Source organism: Typha latifolia, chromosome 14 (assembly GCF_019914945.1).
Source record: "Typha latifolia isolate L0001 chromosome 14, TyphaL0001v2, whole genome shotgun sequence".
In the NCBI taxonomy this organism is placed as follows: Eukaryota; Viridiplantae; Streptophyta; class Magnoliopsida; order Poales; family Typhaceae; genus Typha; species Typha latifolia.
This window is the reverse complement of record NC_133099.1, coordinates 248,439-265,455: the sequence shown is the minus strand read 5'-3', so window position 1 is coordinate 265,455 and position 17,017 is coordinate 248,439. Positions and strand designations below refer to the sequence as shown.

Here is a 17,017-nt window from a genome sequence, read left to right as displayed (position 1 = left end):
ATATACATATGTACTCTATACCTCAACTGCAAGAGCAAAGCTTTACCAAGTTATCCTTCGATCTCTAGCTTTAGAAATTAAAGAGAGATGGACCTGAGAGATATCAACGGCACTCTCCTACCAGGGTTTAGATTCTATCCGAGTGATGAAGAGTTGGTATGCTACTATCTGCGGAAGAAGGTGGCAGATGAGAGAGTCCACGGAGCTACCATGGTGGAGGTGGATTTGCACACACGCGAGCCATGGGAGCTACCTGGTGAGCTATATATACCTAGCTAGATCTTTATCTTTCATTCAGCTAGTTATATAAAGTTCTACAGTAGTTGAGATAGATAAAATTATCTTTTGCTGCTCAAATTTAACAAACCATTAAGGGGAAACTTAATCTACAGTTGAAGTGCTTATCCATGTAAATTAATGATGCAACGTACATACTCTCGCATATATGCTCTGACAAACTTAGCCTGATGGCCTGTTATAAAGAATGAAAGAGGTATGATTTGTATTTACTAAGCTATACAATTTATTAGGGCATTTCTTGTCTCTTGCCAAGCAATAAATTATTCATATAGACAGATAATTAAGCCGCAGCCGCGTGATTTTTGTCAATTAGCACTGCTGAAATTTAATTAGCATGCATCATGGAGTAATCTATATATCTGTTCATTGGAGTGCTGAGTACTCCAAACTTTGTCTTATTTCCTTTAATGAGCCAGTTTCCTTCTATCAACTAAGTAGGTTTTAACTTATTAGTAATTAAAACTAGATCAGATTCACATGAAGCCTATCAATTAACAATTTCTAAGTGTGAACTTTACCTGCATGGCCTCAGATGTAGCTAAGCTCAGCGCAAACGAATGGTACTTCTTTAGCTTTCGAGATCGCAAATATGCGACTGGTTTACGCACCAATCGGGCAACTAAATCTGGATACTGGAAAGCCACCGGGAAGGATCGTATAATCCATGATCCTTCAAGCCGTATGATCACTGGAATGAGGAAGACACTCGTGTTCTACCGCGGAAGAGCTCCTAATGGAATAAAGAGCAGTTGGGTGATGCACGAGTTCCGACTCGAGAATCCACACACTCCCCCTAAGGTATATATGAATATATATATATATATATATATATATATATATATATATATATATATATATATATATATATATATGTATGTATGTATATTAGTCCTTCAATCAGAACTTGTTTACTTTGTGATTAAATATTTGCAAGTTTATATGTTTTAATTGCTCGCTGTTCGTTTGGAATTGTATGTATGCAATACAGGAGGATTGGGTGTTATGTAGAGTTTTCCAAAAGAAGAGAGGGGAATCGGTGAACAATAATTATAACATGGAGGAGATCTATGAGCCTGAGAGCAACGTCATCGGGTGTTCTTCGTCACATCTAGACTCATCCACTTTCCCAAATGACCAGCCAATGTCTGAGCAATTGGATTCATCATTTTCGACAGCTCCACATCAGGAGAGTAACAGCTCAAATAGTGACTTTTTCTTCAACTTGCCATTATTGCACCAAAATTTCCTTGATTTCCCACAGGATGTGGATGGCGCAGCCATGTCAGGTAATGGAGATGATTACGGAATTTTGCTGTCAGATATGAGAGATTTCACAAGGTTTCAAGGTGGAAAGGATCAGCTCTTCTTCTAGTCATTTTCCAGTCTCGACATATTGTCTATTTGATTGATTTAAGAGAGTGATTCTAGTGGGCATGTATAAATTCTAAGTCCGTGATCATAAGGTTCTTTTATTTTTCTATTTTCTCTTTTGCAATTAATTAATTTGTACATAATATACTTGGTTGTGGGTCTAATTTTTTTTTCCAGTACGTGCATTGCATGCATTGCCAAAAAAGAAAAAGGAAATAGATTAATTCTTTGATTATTTCGGCAAGAAATAAGTAATATAAGCTGATGTATAGAGCCAAAAGAATCAGCACCGTCCTCAGGACCACTGCAATTGTGATGCATTCGTTTCCTCAACATATAACAACTAAAATTATTTGATTCCTTTCGTTTCTTCTGAGATTAGGACGCAAAATATATGAATCAAATTTTTAATACTTCATAAATAATATATATATGTACATATATATTCTTTTTTACCATCAACAATACATCAACTAGTAGAATCCATTAATTGCTTATCAAAAGCAAAATGGAGCACATTAATGACATGCCACAACAAAGTAACTCACGAGCATTGAACCTTTCATGCAAATACAAATAAAATTAATGCAACTATGCCTCGATCGTTTGAAACCCGGAGTGCAGGAATTTCATGCAGTCTTTTTTTTTTTTTTTTTTTAAAAAAAGAGAGGCAAAAGCAAATTAATTGGGCCTACTCTTTCCACTGTATATGTTTGGTCTCGAAATCAAATAACTTTGCTTATATTTTTTGATATACAACTCGTAATTCTATTCTGTTTATTTCGAGTCCAAGTTGAAAATTTTCTATTCTTTCTGTCAAATTAGAATTCTGATTCCTTTATTCTGTCAAATTATAAATAGTCATGTAAATCTTCGGCCAAACTAGTTCAATTTATTGTGAGATTTTTTTTTTCTCTTACTCTTTGGCTTTCTCTTTACTATACCTTGGATCTGGTATTCATAAGAACGATCAGATTAGAGAAGAGCTTCGTTCTAATATTGATCGGCGAATCAACAATATTGAGGTTTGCATCCCAGGAGGCTATACTCCGATTAAGTTACCCTAATGCGTCTAATGGAACAAAACATACCATCAAACGGTACATATCTTTTTGTCACATCAGGAGAAGAGAGAAAATTTAATTGGGAGATTATGATATATGCAGTGTTTTAAACTGTAATAAACACAAGTATTAAATCAGGTGCAAAATGAAAAAAAAATAATAATAATTTGTAAAAATTAGTACGTGGGTGCAGCATTATCTCCAAATTGGGTGATCGTATCACGACTATCTTCCAGTAGTCTCCAGTAGTCTCAACCAACCACACAATCCGCCGCAGACTCTTACCATCTCGCGTACGTAACCCAACCAAAACCGTCGCCGACTTCGGTATCTACCATCTATCACGTAGCAGCAGCCCTCAGATGAGCATCAGACGGCCATAAACGGATAGCTTATCTGTAAAATTGATCTATATGTACATGTATATATATATATATAGCAGACCCAGACCCAGACCCAGACCCAGTCCAAGTCTGGTCGTGTTAGGTTGGTTGACAGTTGACACCCCTACTGACATATTCTATATTTAATCCAAAGAAAGATTAGAAGAAAACATAGTTAAAATACAATAATATTTGTACGAAGGTTAAAGTAATTGCTGGATAAAATAGATATTTTTTTGGGGGAGGGGGGCCAATTGGCCAAAGAGCCAACTTCTTTTAACGCTATTATAATAAATTACAAGGTTGTGGTCTTTCGACTTTGGGAGAAAAGGAGGAGTGGTTTTGGGTTACCACACATTGGTTTATTGGGCAGCCCGCAAAACCACTTTTCTCGGTCTTAGGCTGTTTTGTTGGGTGCGCTATCTTCTTGGGTCTCTGATTAGGGTTAGGATTTTTGGGGTTGGTTAGATCATCAATCCTTGCAAGAACTGGTAAAATTACATTATTATTAGTATTATTATCATTATTATTCGTTATTTTCCCCCACATGGATTATTCTATGGCCTCTGTGTCTTCCCTTCCTTTTGTTTCCCCCTTTTTTGTGCTTTGTAATTTCTTGGACAATTAATTGATTTGGCTAACTAAAGAGATGAGATCCTCTCGAAATTGTGAGGTAATGATCTGATAGTAGGATCATCCATGCGGTTTGATTTGATTCTGTTGGGTCCTTCAGTTTTGATGCATCCGTCGTTGGGGAAATTGCGATCTATTTTGTTGGGAGTGCTGGGAACCAGAGCACCTGTGAGGAAATCATGTTGTTGGTTGTATTAATTGCTCAGATCTTCATAATTTGTCCGATCTAGAGAAAAACAGGATGGTATCTAGATATTTTCATAGGCGAGATCTATATGACATCAAGGATATGTTTTGGGGATAGCTAACCTGTAGATTGATCTGATCCGATTCTGTATATTTATTTATTCTTTTCTGGTATTCGCATTGGATTTGGGGGAGGGGTCTTAAAGATTTTGATAAGAACATAGAATAGTATGTAAATGAGGATTATAATGATTTGCATTACATGGACTCTCAGATCTTGATCTGTGTAAACTGGAAGTTAGAATTACAAGGTAGGATGCTATTTTATCTGAGCGATCTTGGATATTGTTAAAGTTCTTTTAGGAATCTGACAGGCTCTGAAAAGAATTTCAGAGCATAGCCTCCATGTTGCAGTTTAATGACTTGACTAGATTTCTTCCATGAAACTCTGTTTTGGATGTAAAAAAATTCGCATCTGTGTAAGATAAAAAAATTAGGTAATGTGGGATAAGAAAGCAGTAGTTTGTACTGAACTTTTAAGAGGTAATTTAGGATATAAATTGATCTCTACAATAGTGTGCATGCTGAGAGGTTTCTGTTGATCGACTTTTTTAGGCCAGAGTATTCTTAGAATGTGATGATTCTTACTCTACTTTATATCTTCTAGCAAATCATGGCATTCATCTAGGTGTTCTTAGCATGGTATGTGTGATGATCTTTTCATGCATCTTCTTGCAGTATTGATGGGAACGGAATGCATGACAACCCATCTTAAAGATGAATCTGATGGGATGCCCTCAGTTCCGCCAGGCTTTGCATCACTTACATCATTCACATTGCAGAGGGTCCAAGATGATGTTAAAATTCCTGTGTGCTCTTCTAATCCAATAAAGACTAACGCAGATAGCGATTGCAGCATCACTGGTAACGATAAGTTCAGAAAGTCACTTCGACATAGACCATGGGTAAACTATAGTAAGTTTGATAATAGTTCAGAAGAGGAAGAGTCTGACTCCGAATTGTTTGAGCAGGTCAGTAGTTCCTCAAAGTCATGTATTTACTGACATATCATCTTACTTATAAGCAATTATATCTATCATGCTTCATCTGAAGTAGTAACATCCATGATTAGATATATTTATATGTCCTCTTTCTAAGTTGACCTTTTATTCTATTTACTTCCTTGAGGTCCTTTTATAGTTTATATTCATATTTTTGTGATAATTTTTCTTCTAAGTTATCCTATATTTTTCTCCCATTAATTTTAACTATTAACTGTTATCGTGCAGAATGTGCCTTCAATTCGGTGCCTACCAAAAGGCGTTCTTCGCGGATGTGCTGAATGCAGAAACTGTCAGAAGGTTGTTATTTGCATGCTAGCTTGTTTCTTTAGTCTCTTTTCTCTCTCCTGTTAGATTTTCAAGTTTTGTTCGTATAGTGGTAATCCAAATATCTAACAGGTCATTGCGAGATGGAATGCAGATGGAGCATGCAGGCCCGTCCTTGATGAAGCTCCTATCTTTTATCCGAATGAAGAGGTTATTCATTATGATATCGTTTAAAGTTTACCCTAATGCTAAACCCTTATTCAATGCCCAAGTTTCTAATCTCGGGATGAACCATTGTTGACATTAGGAATTCAGAGATACGATTAAGTACATCGAGAGCATACGACCAAGTGCAGAACCCTATGGAATTTGTCGCATAGTTCCACCTCCTTCCTGGAAACCCCCATGTCTTCTCAAAGAGGAGAGCATCTGGAAAAATTCAAAATTTGATACACGAGTCCAGCAGATTGACAAGCTCCAAAACCGTGAGTCCCTGAAAAAGATATCCAGGAACCAAAGTATTATGAGGAGGAAAAGGAGAAAGCTTTTGAAAATGGGGGGTAGTGAAATGTTTGACGCTGATCAAGTTGGGCAACATCAAAATGCCGACAGATTTGGGTTTGAACCTGGTCCAGAGTTCACTCCCGAATCATTTCAAAAATATGCAGATGACTTCAAGGAGCAGTACTTCCGGGCTGATATGAACATGAGCTCTGATGTAAGGTCTAGACTACATGAATTATCTTTGGACGATATTGAAGGTGAATATTGGCGCATTGTTGAAAAGCCAACCGATGAGATCGAGGTACGGCAAAAAGACTTGCATAAGGAGAATTCTGTTCTTCATTTCTCATATGTATTTCTGTATGGCATAACCAAAGCTTACCAATGCAGATGCATGTGATTTTGAATTTAATTATACATGCTCTAGGACTACAGGATTTGTTTTCCCATACACTGTTTCCATTTACCATTTATCTGCTATTAAGAGAATAGAATTGAGTGGCCGCATCTGCATGATAAGAATCCTTCTTTTCAGTCCTGTCTTTACATCATTATACCTGGAAATGATACCAAAAAGCTCAGACCAACAGAATTTCATATACTTCTCATCAATAAATGAGATTTTAATTCTAGAGATTGTGCAATAATACATGTCCCTTTTGAGTTACTATACAAAGGATGCTTTTATAGGTGCTTTATGGTGCTGATTTGGATACGGGAGCTTTTGGCAGTGGTTTTTCCAAAGCTTCTTCCTCCACAACTTCTGAACCCGATGATCATTATGTGAGATCTGGTTGGAACTTAAACCACTTCCCTAGGCTTCCAGGTTCTGTACTTTGCTTTGAAAGTGGGGACATATCTGGTGTTCTTGTGCCATGGCTGTACATAGGGATGTGCTTTTCATCGTTCTGTTGGGTAAGATATTTGTAGCCTTTGACAATGATTTTGAACTATGTGCACTTCCTTTAAGTTCTATGGATGCTCCATTTGATGCTTCTTTGATGATATTTAGATTGTTTTCTCAAACAGCATGTTGAAGACCACCATCTATACTCATTGAATTACTTGCACTTGGGTGCTCCTAAAATGTGGTATGGAGTGCCAGGAAAAGATGCCTTAAAGTTGGAGGCTGCTATGAAGAAGCATTTACCAGATCTATTTGAAGAGCAACCAGATTTGCTTCACAATCTTGTGGGTATTCGGAATTCCCATATAAAAGATTGTACATTTCCCTTTTTGTTTATTTTGACAATATTACAATGTTTTTGAGAAAACAACTGCTAGATGCAGTAGTTTCTTCCATATGCTCAATCTGACACATATTCCATTGATTTCATTAATGCAATTTGTTAATTTCTTCTAGCAAATGTTTATGTTTTCTGTACACATTTGCAGGTAACTCAATTTTCTCCATCATTGTTGAAGCGTGAGGGAGTACCTGTTTATCGCTGTGTTCAGCATGAAGGAGAGTTTGTTCTTACTTTTCCACGAGCATATCATTCAGGTTTCAATTGCGGGTTCAATTGTGCAGAGGCTGTAAATGTGGCTCCTGTTGACTGGTTGCCTCATGGGCAGACCGCTGTAGAGCTCTACCGTGAGCAAAGCCGCAAGATAACAATATCCCATGACAAGTTATTGCTAGGAGCTGCAATGGAAGCAGTAAGAGCTCAGTGGAATATCTTATTCCTGAGGAAGAATACAGCGGATAATTTAAGGTGGAAAAATGTCTGTGGATTGGATGGCATATTAACAAGAGCAGTTAAGGTAAACTTTACACAGCCACTGCTTAATGTGCTATTTTGTCATTCACTTGTGAACTAATTCTGTTTTTCAATAGGCACGAATTGAGCTGGAACATGCACGTAGAGAAAATCTATGCTGTTCATCTCAGTCTAGGAAGATGGATGATGATTTTGATGCTAGCGACAGGGAATGTGTGGTATGCCACTATGATTTGCATCTTGCTGCGGTCAGTTGCCCTTGTTATTCAGATAGGTTTGCTTGCCTGATTCATGCAAAGCAGCTGTGCTCATGCGCTTGGAGCACAAGGTCTTTTTGGTTCCGCTATGAAATCAGTGAATTGAATGTCCTAGTTGACGCTTTAGGTGGCAAGCTAAGTGCAGTTCACAGATGGGGTATTTCGTATCTTGGACTGAATTTGAGTTCTTATGTGAACAAAGATAAAGCACAGGAATCCAAACCTGTCATAAAGATTACCAAGGAAGGGAAAAAACAAGATGACAAAGGACAAATTAATCCTGGCAGTTTAAATGATACTGCAAAGGGGTATGGTTCACCTCAAGAATCTAAAGCATCTGTGCTGCAGTCATCCTTCCCAGAAGTACGGAAAGTTAGAGAAAAGGTCACACCTGTTGCAGCTTCACATAAAAATGTGCATTGCCCTTCTATACAGCGAACCGAATCTACATCCTTGTCTGTTTCAAAGGAGCCAATCATAAGGGGGGTGTTCTTGCCCCAAATAGTGGAAGAATCGAGCACACAGTCTGTGGAAGGTTGTAGAAGCTTAGGGTCAAGTTCATCATACTCTTCTGCTAATTTGCCTTCTTCGGAGGGTACGACAAGCACTAGTAGCAGTTCAAGTGAAGCAACCAATGATAGACATTTCAGCAAATCTAGTTTAAAAGTGATGAAACCCGACAAAATATTATTATCTGGAACGAGGGATGTTATACCATCAAATGATGGCAATCACAAAGGGCCAGACAAAACATTGTTCGATAAATCAAATCAAGAGCCTTTGCGAGAAAGCTCAAAATCCTCTGAGAGATGGACTGATTGTGATGTTAAGGTGACTTTCAGCAACTCTCATAAGGATACAATCCTTTTAACCCCAGAGACTAATACATCCACAATGAATGAAAAAGATAGCAATATGCTTGAGAAGTCTTGTAATTTATCAGATTTGCCATTTGTTGATGACAGACACCAAGGAGGAGGTACTTGTTTAAAGAATTTCTCTGGCCCTCTAAATCAACAGGTTGTGAGATTGTCTCCTCAAGATATATCTCTATGTACAAATTCTTCCGGTGCATCCATTTCAAAACCAATCGCAAAGTTTTTGGGTGTAAAAGAAGCATGTGATAGCAGCAGGGCAGATATCAGTGGTCATCTTCAAGCCCATCGTGATAGTGGAACACCAAATGAAGAGAGCATGCGAGGGAAAACTGAGTTGTTTTCTGATCACGATATGGTGGATAGAGGGAATTTAGTTGCTACAAGCCCCCCATCTTGTTCGGAAAATAGTCTTGATAGGTGTAACCGTCTGCAAAAGGGCCCTCGCATGGCTAAGGTGGTGAGAAGAATTAACTCCACTGTTGAGCCTCTAGAATATGGTATTGTATTGTCTGGGAAGCTGTGGTCAACGAGCCAGGCAATATTCCCTAAAGGTATGTTTGCAGGTGATGACATGGTTAACATGTTGATTACCAGTTGATGAATCTTGGGATATTTGAGTTAATTTCTAGCCAATGCTTAATGACTTTCTTCGGTTTCAGTATATTGTTACTAGTTGACTTTTTCTCTGCAAAAGTAGATCGGTGAATGCAGTATTTATTTGCTTTCAACTTTCTTCAAGTTCTTATATCTGTTCTTAATGCAGGATATAGAAGTCGAGTTAGATACTGGAGCATTCTAGATCCAATGGAAATGTGCTACTACATATCTGAAATTCTGGACGCAGGACTGCTAGGCCCTCTTTTTATGGTGATTAACATTCTCCATTACATATTTTTGACAACCCTTTTTGGAATTTGCACATATTACTACCTCATTTGGCCAGTGCAACTGTATATAGAAATGATGAAAAGTCATCTCGATTTGACCAGCTATTACATCGTTTTTTTTTATGGTTGGTTTATCCTAAGTATTGTGGCATTTGATTAAGTTCAAAAATATAAACTTACATGATTTTATTTTGTTAAACAAATTGAGGACTATGCAGCAATCTAGTGCTTAGCTATCTTTTGGTCCATATCTTTGTTCTGCTTGATTTTTAAGTAGTATGTGCCTAAATGTTAGCCTGGATCAATACATGATACAGACAACTTTCTTGACATGCAGGTCACACTAGAACAACGACCAAGCGAAGTATTTATCCATGTCTCCGCTACCCGATGCTGGGACATGGTCAGAGAGAGGGTGAACCAGGAAATTAGGAGGCAGCATAGTATGGGAAGAATGAATCTTCCCACATTGCAGCCGCCAGGATGCCTTGATGGACTTGAAATGTTTGGTTTATCCTCACCCGCAATTATCCAGGTGAGGAAAGGGTCAAAGTCATGAAGGGCCTATATTTGTATACTTCATAGTATTATTGTGTGTTAAATGTATGGAGACATATCAGATATCTTATATACACACATGCATGTGTTAACATATACTCACACATGCACACACGCACACAGGCATATTGTCTCCAAATTAGTTCACCAGACGGACAGCACTTTTGCCGCATCCTGCGATTGTATCTTGTTAGAGCATAAATTTGCATTTTCATTTCGTCTGTTAGGAACTCATCTCCCTTTTTTAACTTACATTTCTGTTATCCCTAACAGGCCATCGAGGCACTTGATCGTGATCATATCTGTACGGAGTACTGGAGATCCAGGCCACTTCCACAGGCAATGCCAAGTATGGCTGCTTCGAACAAAGATCAGGGGCCAAGTTATGTTAAGGAGAGAGGAAATCAGGATTGGTTTTTGCCTCCTGGCTCTAGTACTGCCCTCAGAGGTCTCCTCAAGAAGGCCAACCCAGAAGAGCTTCTCGCTTTGCGAAATATTCTTCACAATGACGCATCAAATACCTCCAGGCAGGAAGTTATCATGCTCATCAATGAACAGATTGAGAACCGTCATTGTTGACAAAATTTACCATTCTTCCATGACACAGTTTTTCTTCAGCAAATTATCTCTGTAACTTACAGCAATTGTCGCCTTGGCTATTCTTGGTTCGTCTGTCTGTCGGAAGACATTTAACATTCATTGTTTCTACAAAGTTGAAGTTGTCACACATGCAAGATAGTGCCTCGTGGACAGATATGCTGTATTTGTCGGCAATCATTCTTTTCTTTTCTTTTTTCTTTTTTTCTTTTTTTGTTTTGCAATAAAATTCTGTAGAGTTTTCTTTTTTCCTTGTAGATTGACTGACTGACTACTGGTTACGCAAATCTCCCTTTTTGCTACTTGGAAGTGTAGTAACGAGCTCAACAAAATCTTGATGCAAGTTTCTTCTTGGTAATTCGTCAGGTCAAAGGAAGCAATTCGGCGACGACTTGCATACCCAATCTGCTCCACGTCCCGTAAGTGTTGTGAAGCATATGGGGGCGTGAGAATATCGATTCCACGTGAGAAGCACAGGTCTTAAAGGCATCATATATTAATTAAATAATAACATTATTATATTATAAATAGCGTACGTCACCACCCGCGCTCCCGAGGTAAGTGACGCCAACGCAGACCGCCACTTTTTTCCGTACGCCGTGACAAGCCATCGAGTCGCTGGCACGTGGCAGTGTCCGACGCGGCCTTCCCGCCCCCTTCGCCGACACAAGGACGGGGGGCCACGTGGTAGGCGCCTGGCTGGGCTGCTAGTTGGACCCCACGTGTCTCTCCCCACTAGGCACTAGACACTAGTCCCTGGCCGTGGGTCTTGGGGTGGATGTCACCGTGAGGTCGCATCACCAAAAAATAATTTGTTTGCTTCTATAACCAAAATTAAAACTTTTAAAGAAAGACCTTTTTTTTTTATAATTTTAAAAAAAAAAATACCCTCCTAAAGCCTCTTATTTACATGCATAACCTCAAATCATAGTTTTTCCGCGTTCAAGTAAAAAGTGTTTATGCTAGCCTACAATGATAATTTCTGGTAATTAATTAGTACGTTAAACTATATGTATATATGCAGCTGGAAACAAGGGCTCTTCTTCTTTATTTGACTCTATTAGTTCCCAAGTAGTGAGTTTGAGAGTGACCGGATTGGCGACCACTTGCAAAGGCCTAATTATGAACTCGAATAATTAATTATAAACACTAGTCAGTAAGAGCAAAGATTTGCACATAAAAGGAACCTTATTGGCTATATGTCTCTTATCGTAGTTCGAGACACTAGCTAATTATCTTATACCAAATTTCACATGCATATACCACCACATCGATAGGACACCAAAACCGATCAACGTACGAACTGCTTCAATATATTTAATACTTATATATGCCATAATATTAGCACTTCAAAGTTAGGCTGCATGTTAACTTTCAAAACATTTCTATCGAAATTACTTCAGTTTAAAAAGATGAGACATTGAGACAAAAGGAAAAGAATGAGCATTACGTTTCTTTTATTGGAAAGGGTGGAGTGTGAAATTAGAGACAACTTAAGCATTAATCTAGTCCCATTAATTGGGGAGTAATTGTCCTTGGAGATGCTTTGCCTCGATCAAGAGGAATATATATATTGTTCTACTCTAATTCTTTGCGTTCTTAGTAGACAATAGGTTCTATCCGATTCTAATGTTCCACAGCTGTATAGCAAATGGAGCTTAAACAATTTTATTACAAGTCAACAATTTAGTACCAGTATTATGGTTGTGTCGATGAGATTAATTATATATTTACCTACACGTTCGTGTATATATTGCTAGCACTCCCCTCAATTCAATCAAACTTCTATGAAAACCTCAAAATTTGAAGGATATTCAAAGTTCACATCATGCAAGGAGAAACCGTCTCTATGGTATATAGTTGACAAAAAAAGTTTAAATAAGTAATTATTGCATTAAATTCTTCCAAGATAGGAATAAGCTCGATGATTTTTTCGATAATATGCATGAAATCAAGTAAGAATATTATTTAAGAAAATACCATGTATGATCTTTATACGCAATTGCATTCCCAAACAAAATACATATACGTCGGACATACCGTCGAGAGATTATACTTGTATTGAAATTGAAGAATTGAGGAAATAGAAACTAAATTTATACCATAACAAATGCTCTAGAAAGTTAAAAGGATGGTCTATGAAAGCGATGACATTAAAATTTTACTGAAAATGCAACACGCTGTATCAATATCAGAAGATCATATTGTCCCTAAAAACCAATATGTTGAACATCACCGAAAGTGAAACCCATTATACTGTCAAAGAACGCTTAGATCCTCACTAATAAAAATAGACAAAAACTATCAAAGAATAGTATAGTAGCATTTTTCTAGTAATAAACTAAAATTATAAGTAGTATATAGAAAGCTAAATGAAGATAGTCGCTATACACTAAACATGACAGGACCTCGAGGGTGTAAAGATGGGATTGATTATTATTTAGCCCGATACGAATGAAAAGAGCTTCCCAAGATATGTCACAAGATTTACAATGACGAATATATAGACTTACTAAGTATATATGTTGGATATATTGCTGCAATTTAACTAGTAAATTATACTTCTTAAGATTAATAAACTGGAGTGACCATACAACTGGAATATGGTTTTGTTAGTCCTGTATCAGCTACTTAAGAAGACAAATTTTCTAAGCACTAACATCCAATTTGTGATTCCAGTGTATATATGAATCTCAATGCGTGGTAAAATAAAAATTCTTAGAAAGTTTATAGCAATATGTATAGCATAAGATTTATTAGACGTAGGCATATTAAAAGAGTGAAGTTCATTGAATCTCACAGTCGCAAGGTCAAAAATTTACACAATTTGCCTAAATCAACCATGCGGAAAAAGAATATCTACTATGCTGATCGACTATTCTACCATAATTATTTATGCACACATCAGTAAAAGGTACGAGGAAAAGTACCCTAATTGCGCTTTCTTGAAGAAAATTAAACTGATCTTGAATAAAGAAAATAATAATTAACATCTATGTTACCCATATGATGTAATAAATTATTGGTTAGTGATCACAAATTCATTGGTTTAAGAACATTACTCATATTGTAGAACTAAAGACAAGCAACGTAGTTCATATATACAGATAATAGTTACTAAGGCATACATAATTCTATCTTACTCCTAATATATATCATTTTTCTAGGAACTGAATAGGATTGCGTGCCTTTGTTTATTTCCTGAAAGCGTCTTAATAGTTACAGTCATGCTCATAAATTCTCAAATTTAATCTTCTAACTGCTTAACATCTAGGAGTATGAATATTGTCTGAATTAGATAGAGCTCATAATCATAGAAAGTTCAGAAGAAAAGGGCAGGTGATAAAAGAACTGAAAACAGCAGCCCTCTTGTTACTCCTAAGGAAATTAGGGAATTTGAATGCTTCCATGGCGCACCAATGCAACCTCTACCATCCTCATATAAATGCTAGAGGACCCTGACAAGTCTCACTAGTTGGAGACAGGACTTCACTTTAAGAGGCTCAGACCTCTTCATCTCCATAGCAATTAAAGTAAACCAAAGAAACGCAAAGCTCCAAAAACTCATGGATGACTCATATTTGAAAAGTGAGCAAAACAATGGAAACAGACAAGAAGAAAGATATATAGCTTCAAAAACCTACCTTCCCAATTGATGCAGGCAAAGACTCCAGATGTGGAAGAGGCAACTCCTCACAATTCCTTACACTGCCTCTCATGCATATATAGGTCTCACTCACAGCTATCCCTCCACTACTACTTTTAATACCATAAAAAGAAAACAGTCAGAAAGCAGCAATAATGACATATGATGTCCAAATCCAATCTCTGCCACACTTGAGATCCCAAGTACATTCATGGAAGCAATGAACTATCAGTTTAAAAAAAAAAAAAAACCACACTTCTCTCTCCAGTTCTCCACTTGCTAATACTACCACCATGTAGTTACTACTACTACTACTACTACTAATATGTCAATCATTGAGTAATAGCGAAGATCAAATAAGAAGACAGTAGTAATCTTAACAATTATACCATAGATAGTAATTTACTAAATTGCACCGGTTTCCGGCCAGGGGTTACGGCTACTGTCCGTCGCCGATGTCCCTGCGCTGCCGTGAGTAGGCAGGGGCGGGGGCGGGGGCGGCTTCTTCCTCCTCTTCTTCTCGTAGCTAATGCCCCGGGCCTTGGCCTGCATCTCGCGGACTTCACGAAGGTAAAGCCGCACGGCGCGCGCGCCGAAAGGGTTGGCCTCCGGCTTCCCCCCGTTTTCCTCGTAGGCCGCACGGAGACGGCCGATGAGCGCGTCGAGTGACCCCCACGCCTGCCGGAGAGGGCACGGGCACGGTGAGGGGGGGTTCGGGTGGCCGAAGTAGGGGCACGCCGGGATGTGGACCTTCGTCTTGCCGAATTGGTCGAGGTAGCGAAGGAATTCCAGCACGTGCGCGCCGCCGCATCGCTGTATCGAAAGCGGCGGCCGGTGGTTTTTCAGGTATTGGCCGAAGGTGTTCCAGTCGCGGCGCTTCTGCGACTCGTAGCGGCTAGGCGACGGCGATTGGGACGGCGATGCCGATGACGACGACGCAACTGTGACGGCCAGTGAGGGAGGGCTTTGCGGTGGGTTTGGTGGCGCTGCTGCTTCCATTGTGGTAGGCAACGACTAACTGTGAAGATCACAAGTGTAAGTAAGCAAGAGTAGTTATTGGGTACTACGTAGTTGGAAATATCTTGGCTTAGATTTTGTGATTTTGATGGTATTGATGGTGGTATGATGGTGATCATGATTATGATGGCGATGATAGATTTGTTTTGGGGTTTGGTATGCTTTTGCCATTTCTTGAAGGTATTAAGAGTGAGAAAAAGAAGCATATATATATATATATATATAGAGAGAGAGAGAGAGAGAGAGAGAGAGAGAGAGAGAGAGAGAGAGAGAGAGAGAGGAAACCAGATTTAGAAATTTTCAGTTAACAGTAGAAAATTTCATAGCTACTGAGTTGTAGAAGACTCCTCCTCTAAGCTGCTGCAGCTCAAGTGGTTGGATCTTCTTTCTGAGGGATTATTTAAGAAGAACAAGTTAGAATCCGAGAAGATGATCGAACAGCTAGCTCGTTGTTGGAGAAGGGTTTTATGCGTCCAAACAAGATTTAGAAACTTGCAGTTAGACACAGTAGTGGCCATATCTTACTCTAATTTGGCGGAGGAGGGAGGGGGAGATTCTGCCGCTGCTACTAGTAAGAAATGGTGGATTTCATGCTTTCTTTGTACTGAACAAAGAAGTTGAAGACGAAGAAGGAGGAGGAGGAGGTGGTGATGGATAGTAGTAGGTTTGGCCTAAAAAAGTGAGACTCAAGAAATTCTCCAACTTTATTATGTTAGAGAGAGAGAGAGGCTGACAAGGGTTTGAAAGGTGAAGAAGGTGGCAGGGGAAAACGTGTGAAGAGGGGCAAAAACATGAGTGGAATAGCCATTAGATACATTGAATGCTGAAAATTCTGCCTAAAATGACCAAAGTACCTATTGCCTAATTGTACCTGTTTCATACTTTACGAAACGCTGTTCAATATTCTCTTGGGAGGCAGGCTTTTCACAAATTTACCACCTCTCTTTGTAGCTTATTACCGAAAATTAACTATAGTTTGGAATGAGATGATTCTTCCAAATTATTGTCTTATCATTTAATCCCTTTAAACTGTTACCCAAGCTTGATTGGCTCTGCCTAGTTGGATTCAAATATATGGTAGCCTGGTAGGTACCTCACACTATATATATCTATTTGTATAATTTATACTAACCAAACAGTGATTAAGAACACTATAACATATTAATATAATTGGTAGGGTTGGGGGTTTAGTGAGAGAAAGATTCTTTCAAATTTAATTTCGTACGGGCACAGTCAAAATTTTAGGAGGGGCCCCATCCACCCGTCGATTGAGGTTTGGTAGGAAGAGCATACATTCGAATCAAAGCTAAAGCTGACAATACCATTGCTGTACTTCGTACCCACAAAATTTATCCTACAGTAGATCACCTGCAGCCACAGATGTAGGAAATTAATGCTACCACCGTGCAATATGGTTGCCAAGTTCCCCTGATGTTAGACGGTTCCTACAGTTCAATCTTGCAGAGAATCTGCTTCCTTGAGCTTTCGTCCATAGCATAATACTTGGTGAGGACAAACTTAGTCATGCTATACTGATAACATTGCCAGAAGCTCTCTGATCATTTTGACTGAATGCTCATCAAAGAGGAAAGGGGGAAACAAAAGCTATATATTGCTGCAATGAACAAATGCGAGCTGACTACTTTATGATCATTTGAGATGAGAAAAAAAATAAAGAAAAAAACCA

At 38.5% G+C, this 17,017-nt stretch overlaps 3 protein-coding genes across 4 annotated transcripts; 2 read left to right on the top strand and 1 right to left on the bottom strand.

Moving 5' to 3' along the window:
- The first annotated feature begins 28 nt into the window (after nt 1-28).
- Nucleotides 29-1,835, top strand: LOC140801198 (protein CUP-SHAPED COTYLEDON 3-like). Its single transcript, XM_073156196.1, has 3 exons — nt 29-256; nt 833-1,098; nt 1,289-1,835. Exons 1-3 carry the CDS (start codon nt 88-90, stop codon nt 1,670-1,672), a joined length of 819 nt encoding a protein of 272 aa, XP_073012297.1. The 5' UTR covers nt 29-87; the 3' UTR covers nt 1,673-1,835.
- Nucleotides 1,836-3,439: 1,604 nt separating this feature from the next.
- Nucleotides 3,440-10,924, top strand: LOC140801018 (lysine-specific demethylase JMJ703). Of its 2 annotated transcripts, none has more exons than XM_073155997.1 (12): nt 3,440-3,609; nt 4,676-4,968; nt 5,227-5,298; nt 5,398-5,475; nt 5,573-6,070; nt 6,460-6,684; nt 6,799-6,960; nt 7,165-7,533; nt 7,607-9,176; nt 9,389-9,492; nt 9,850-10,047; nt 10,344-10,924. In XM_073155997.1, the coding sequence occupies exons 2-12, from the start codon at nt 4,681-4,683 to the stop codon at nt 10,647-10,649; spliced, it is 3,870 nt and encodes a 1,289-aa protein (XP_073012098.1). In that variant the 5' UTR covers nt 3,440-3,609; nt 4,676-4,680; the 3' UTR covers nt 10,650-10,924. The 2 variants fall into 2 exon arrangements, with proteins under 2 accessions (XP_073012098.1, XP_073012099.1); XM_073155998.1 differs by lacking the exon at nt 3,440-3,609 and adding an exon at nt 3,650-3,791.
- Nucleotides 10,925-14,476: 3,552 nt separating this feature from the next.
- LOC140801431 (protein LIGHT-DEPENDENT SHORT HYPOCOTYLS 4-like) lies at nt 14,477-16,177 on the bottom strand. The gene is made up of 3 exons (XM_073156552.1): nt 15,856-16,177; nt 15,616-15,718; nt 14,477-15,331 (listed from the first exon to the last, which is right to left on the bottom strand). The coding sequence occupies exon 3, from the start codon at nt 15,310-15,312 to the stop codon at nt 14,719-14,721; it is 594 nt and encodes a 197-aa protein (XP_073012653.1). The 5' UTR covers nt 15,313-15,331; nt 15,616-15,718; nt 15,856-16,177; the 3' UTR covers nt 14,477-14,718.
- Nucleotides 16,178-17,017: the final 840 nt, after the last annotated feature.

Bases quoted from the DNA above. Each gene is read 5' to 3' on its own strand.
- LOC140801018 (XM_073155997.1), top strand. From the start codon at position 4,681: ATGGGAACGGAATGCATGACAACCCATCTTAAAGATGAATCTGATGGG. The intron at 5,299-5,397 runs GTTGTTATTTGC...AATATCTAACAG, and splicing joins AATGCAGAAACTGTCAGAAG to GTCATTGCGAGATGGAATGC. The intron at 6,071-6,459 runs GTACGGCAAAAA...ATGCTTTTATAG, and splicing joins AGCCAACCGATGAGATCGAG to GTGCTTTATGGTGCTGATTT.
- LOC140801431 (XM_073156552.1), bottom strand. From the start codon at position 15,312: ATGGAAGCAGCAGCGCCACCAAACCCACCGCAAAGCCCTCCCTCACTG.
- LOC140801198 (XM_073156196.1), top strand. From the start codon at position 88: ATGGACCTGAGAGATATCAACGGCACTCTCCTACCAGGGTTTAGATTC. The intron at 257-832 runs GTGAGCTATATA...GCATGGCCTCAG, and splicing joins CGAGCCATGGGAGCTACCTG to ATGTAGCTAAGCTCAGCGCA. The intron at 1,099-1,288 runs GTATATATGAAT...TATGCAATACAG, and splicing joins ATCCACACACTCCCCCTAAG to GAGGATTGGGTGTTATGTAG.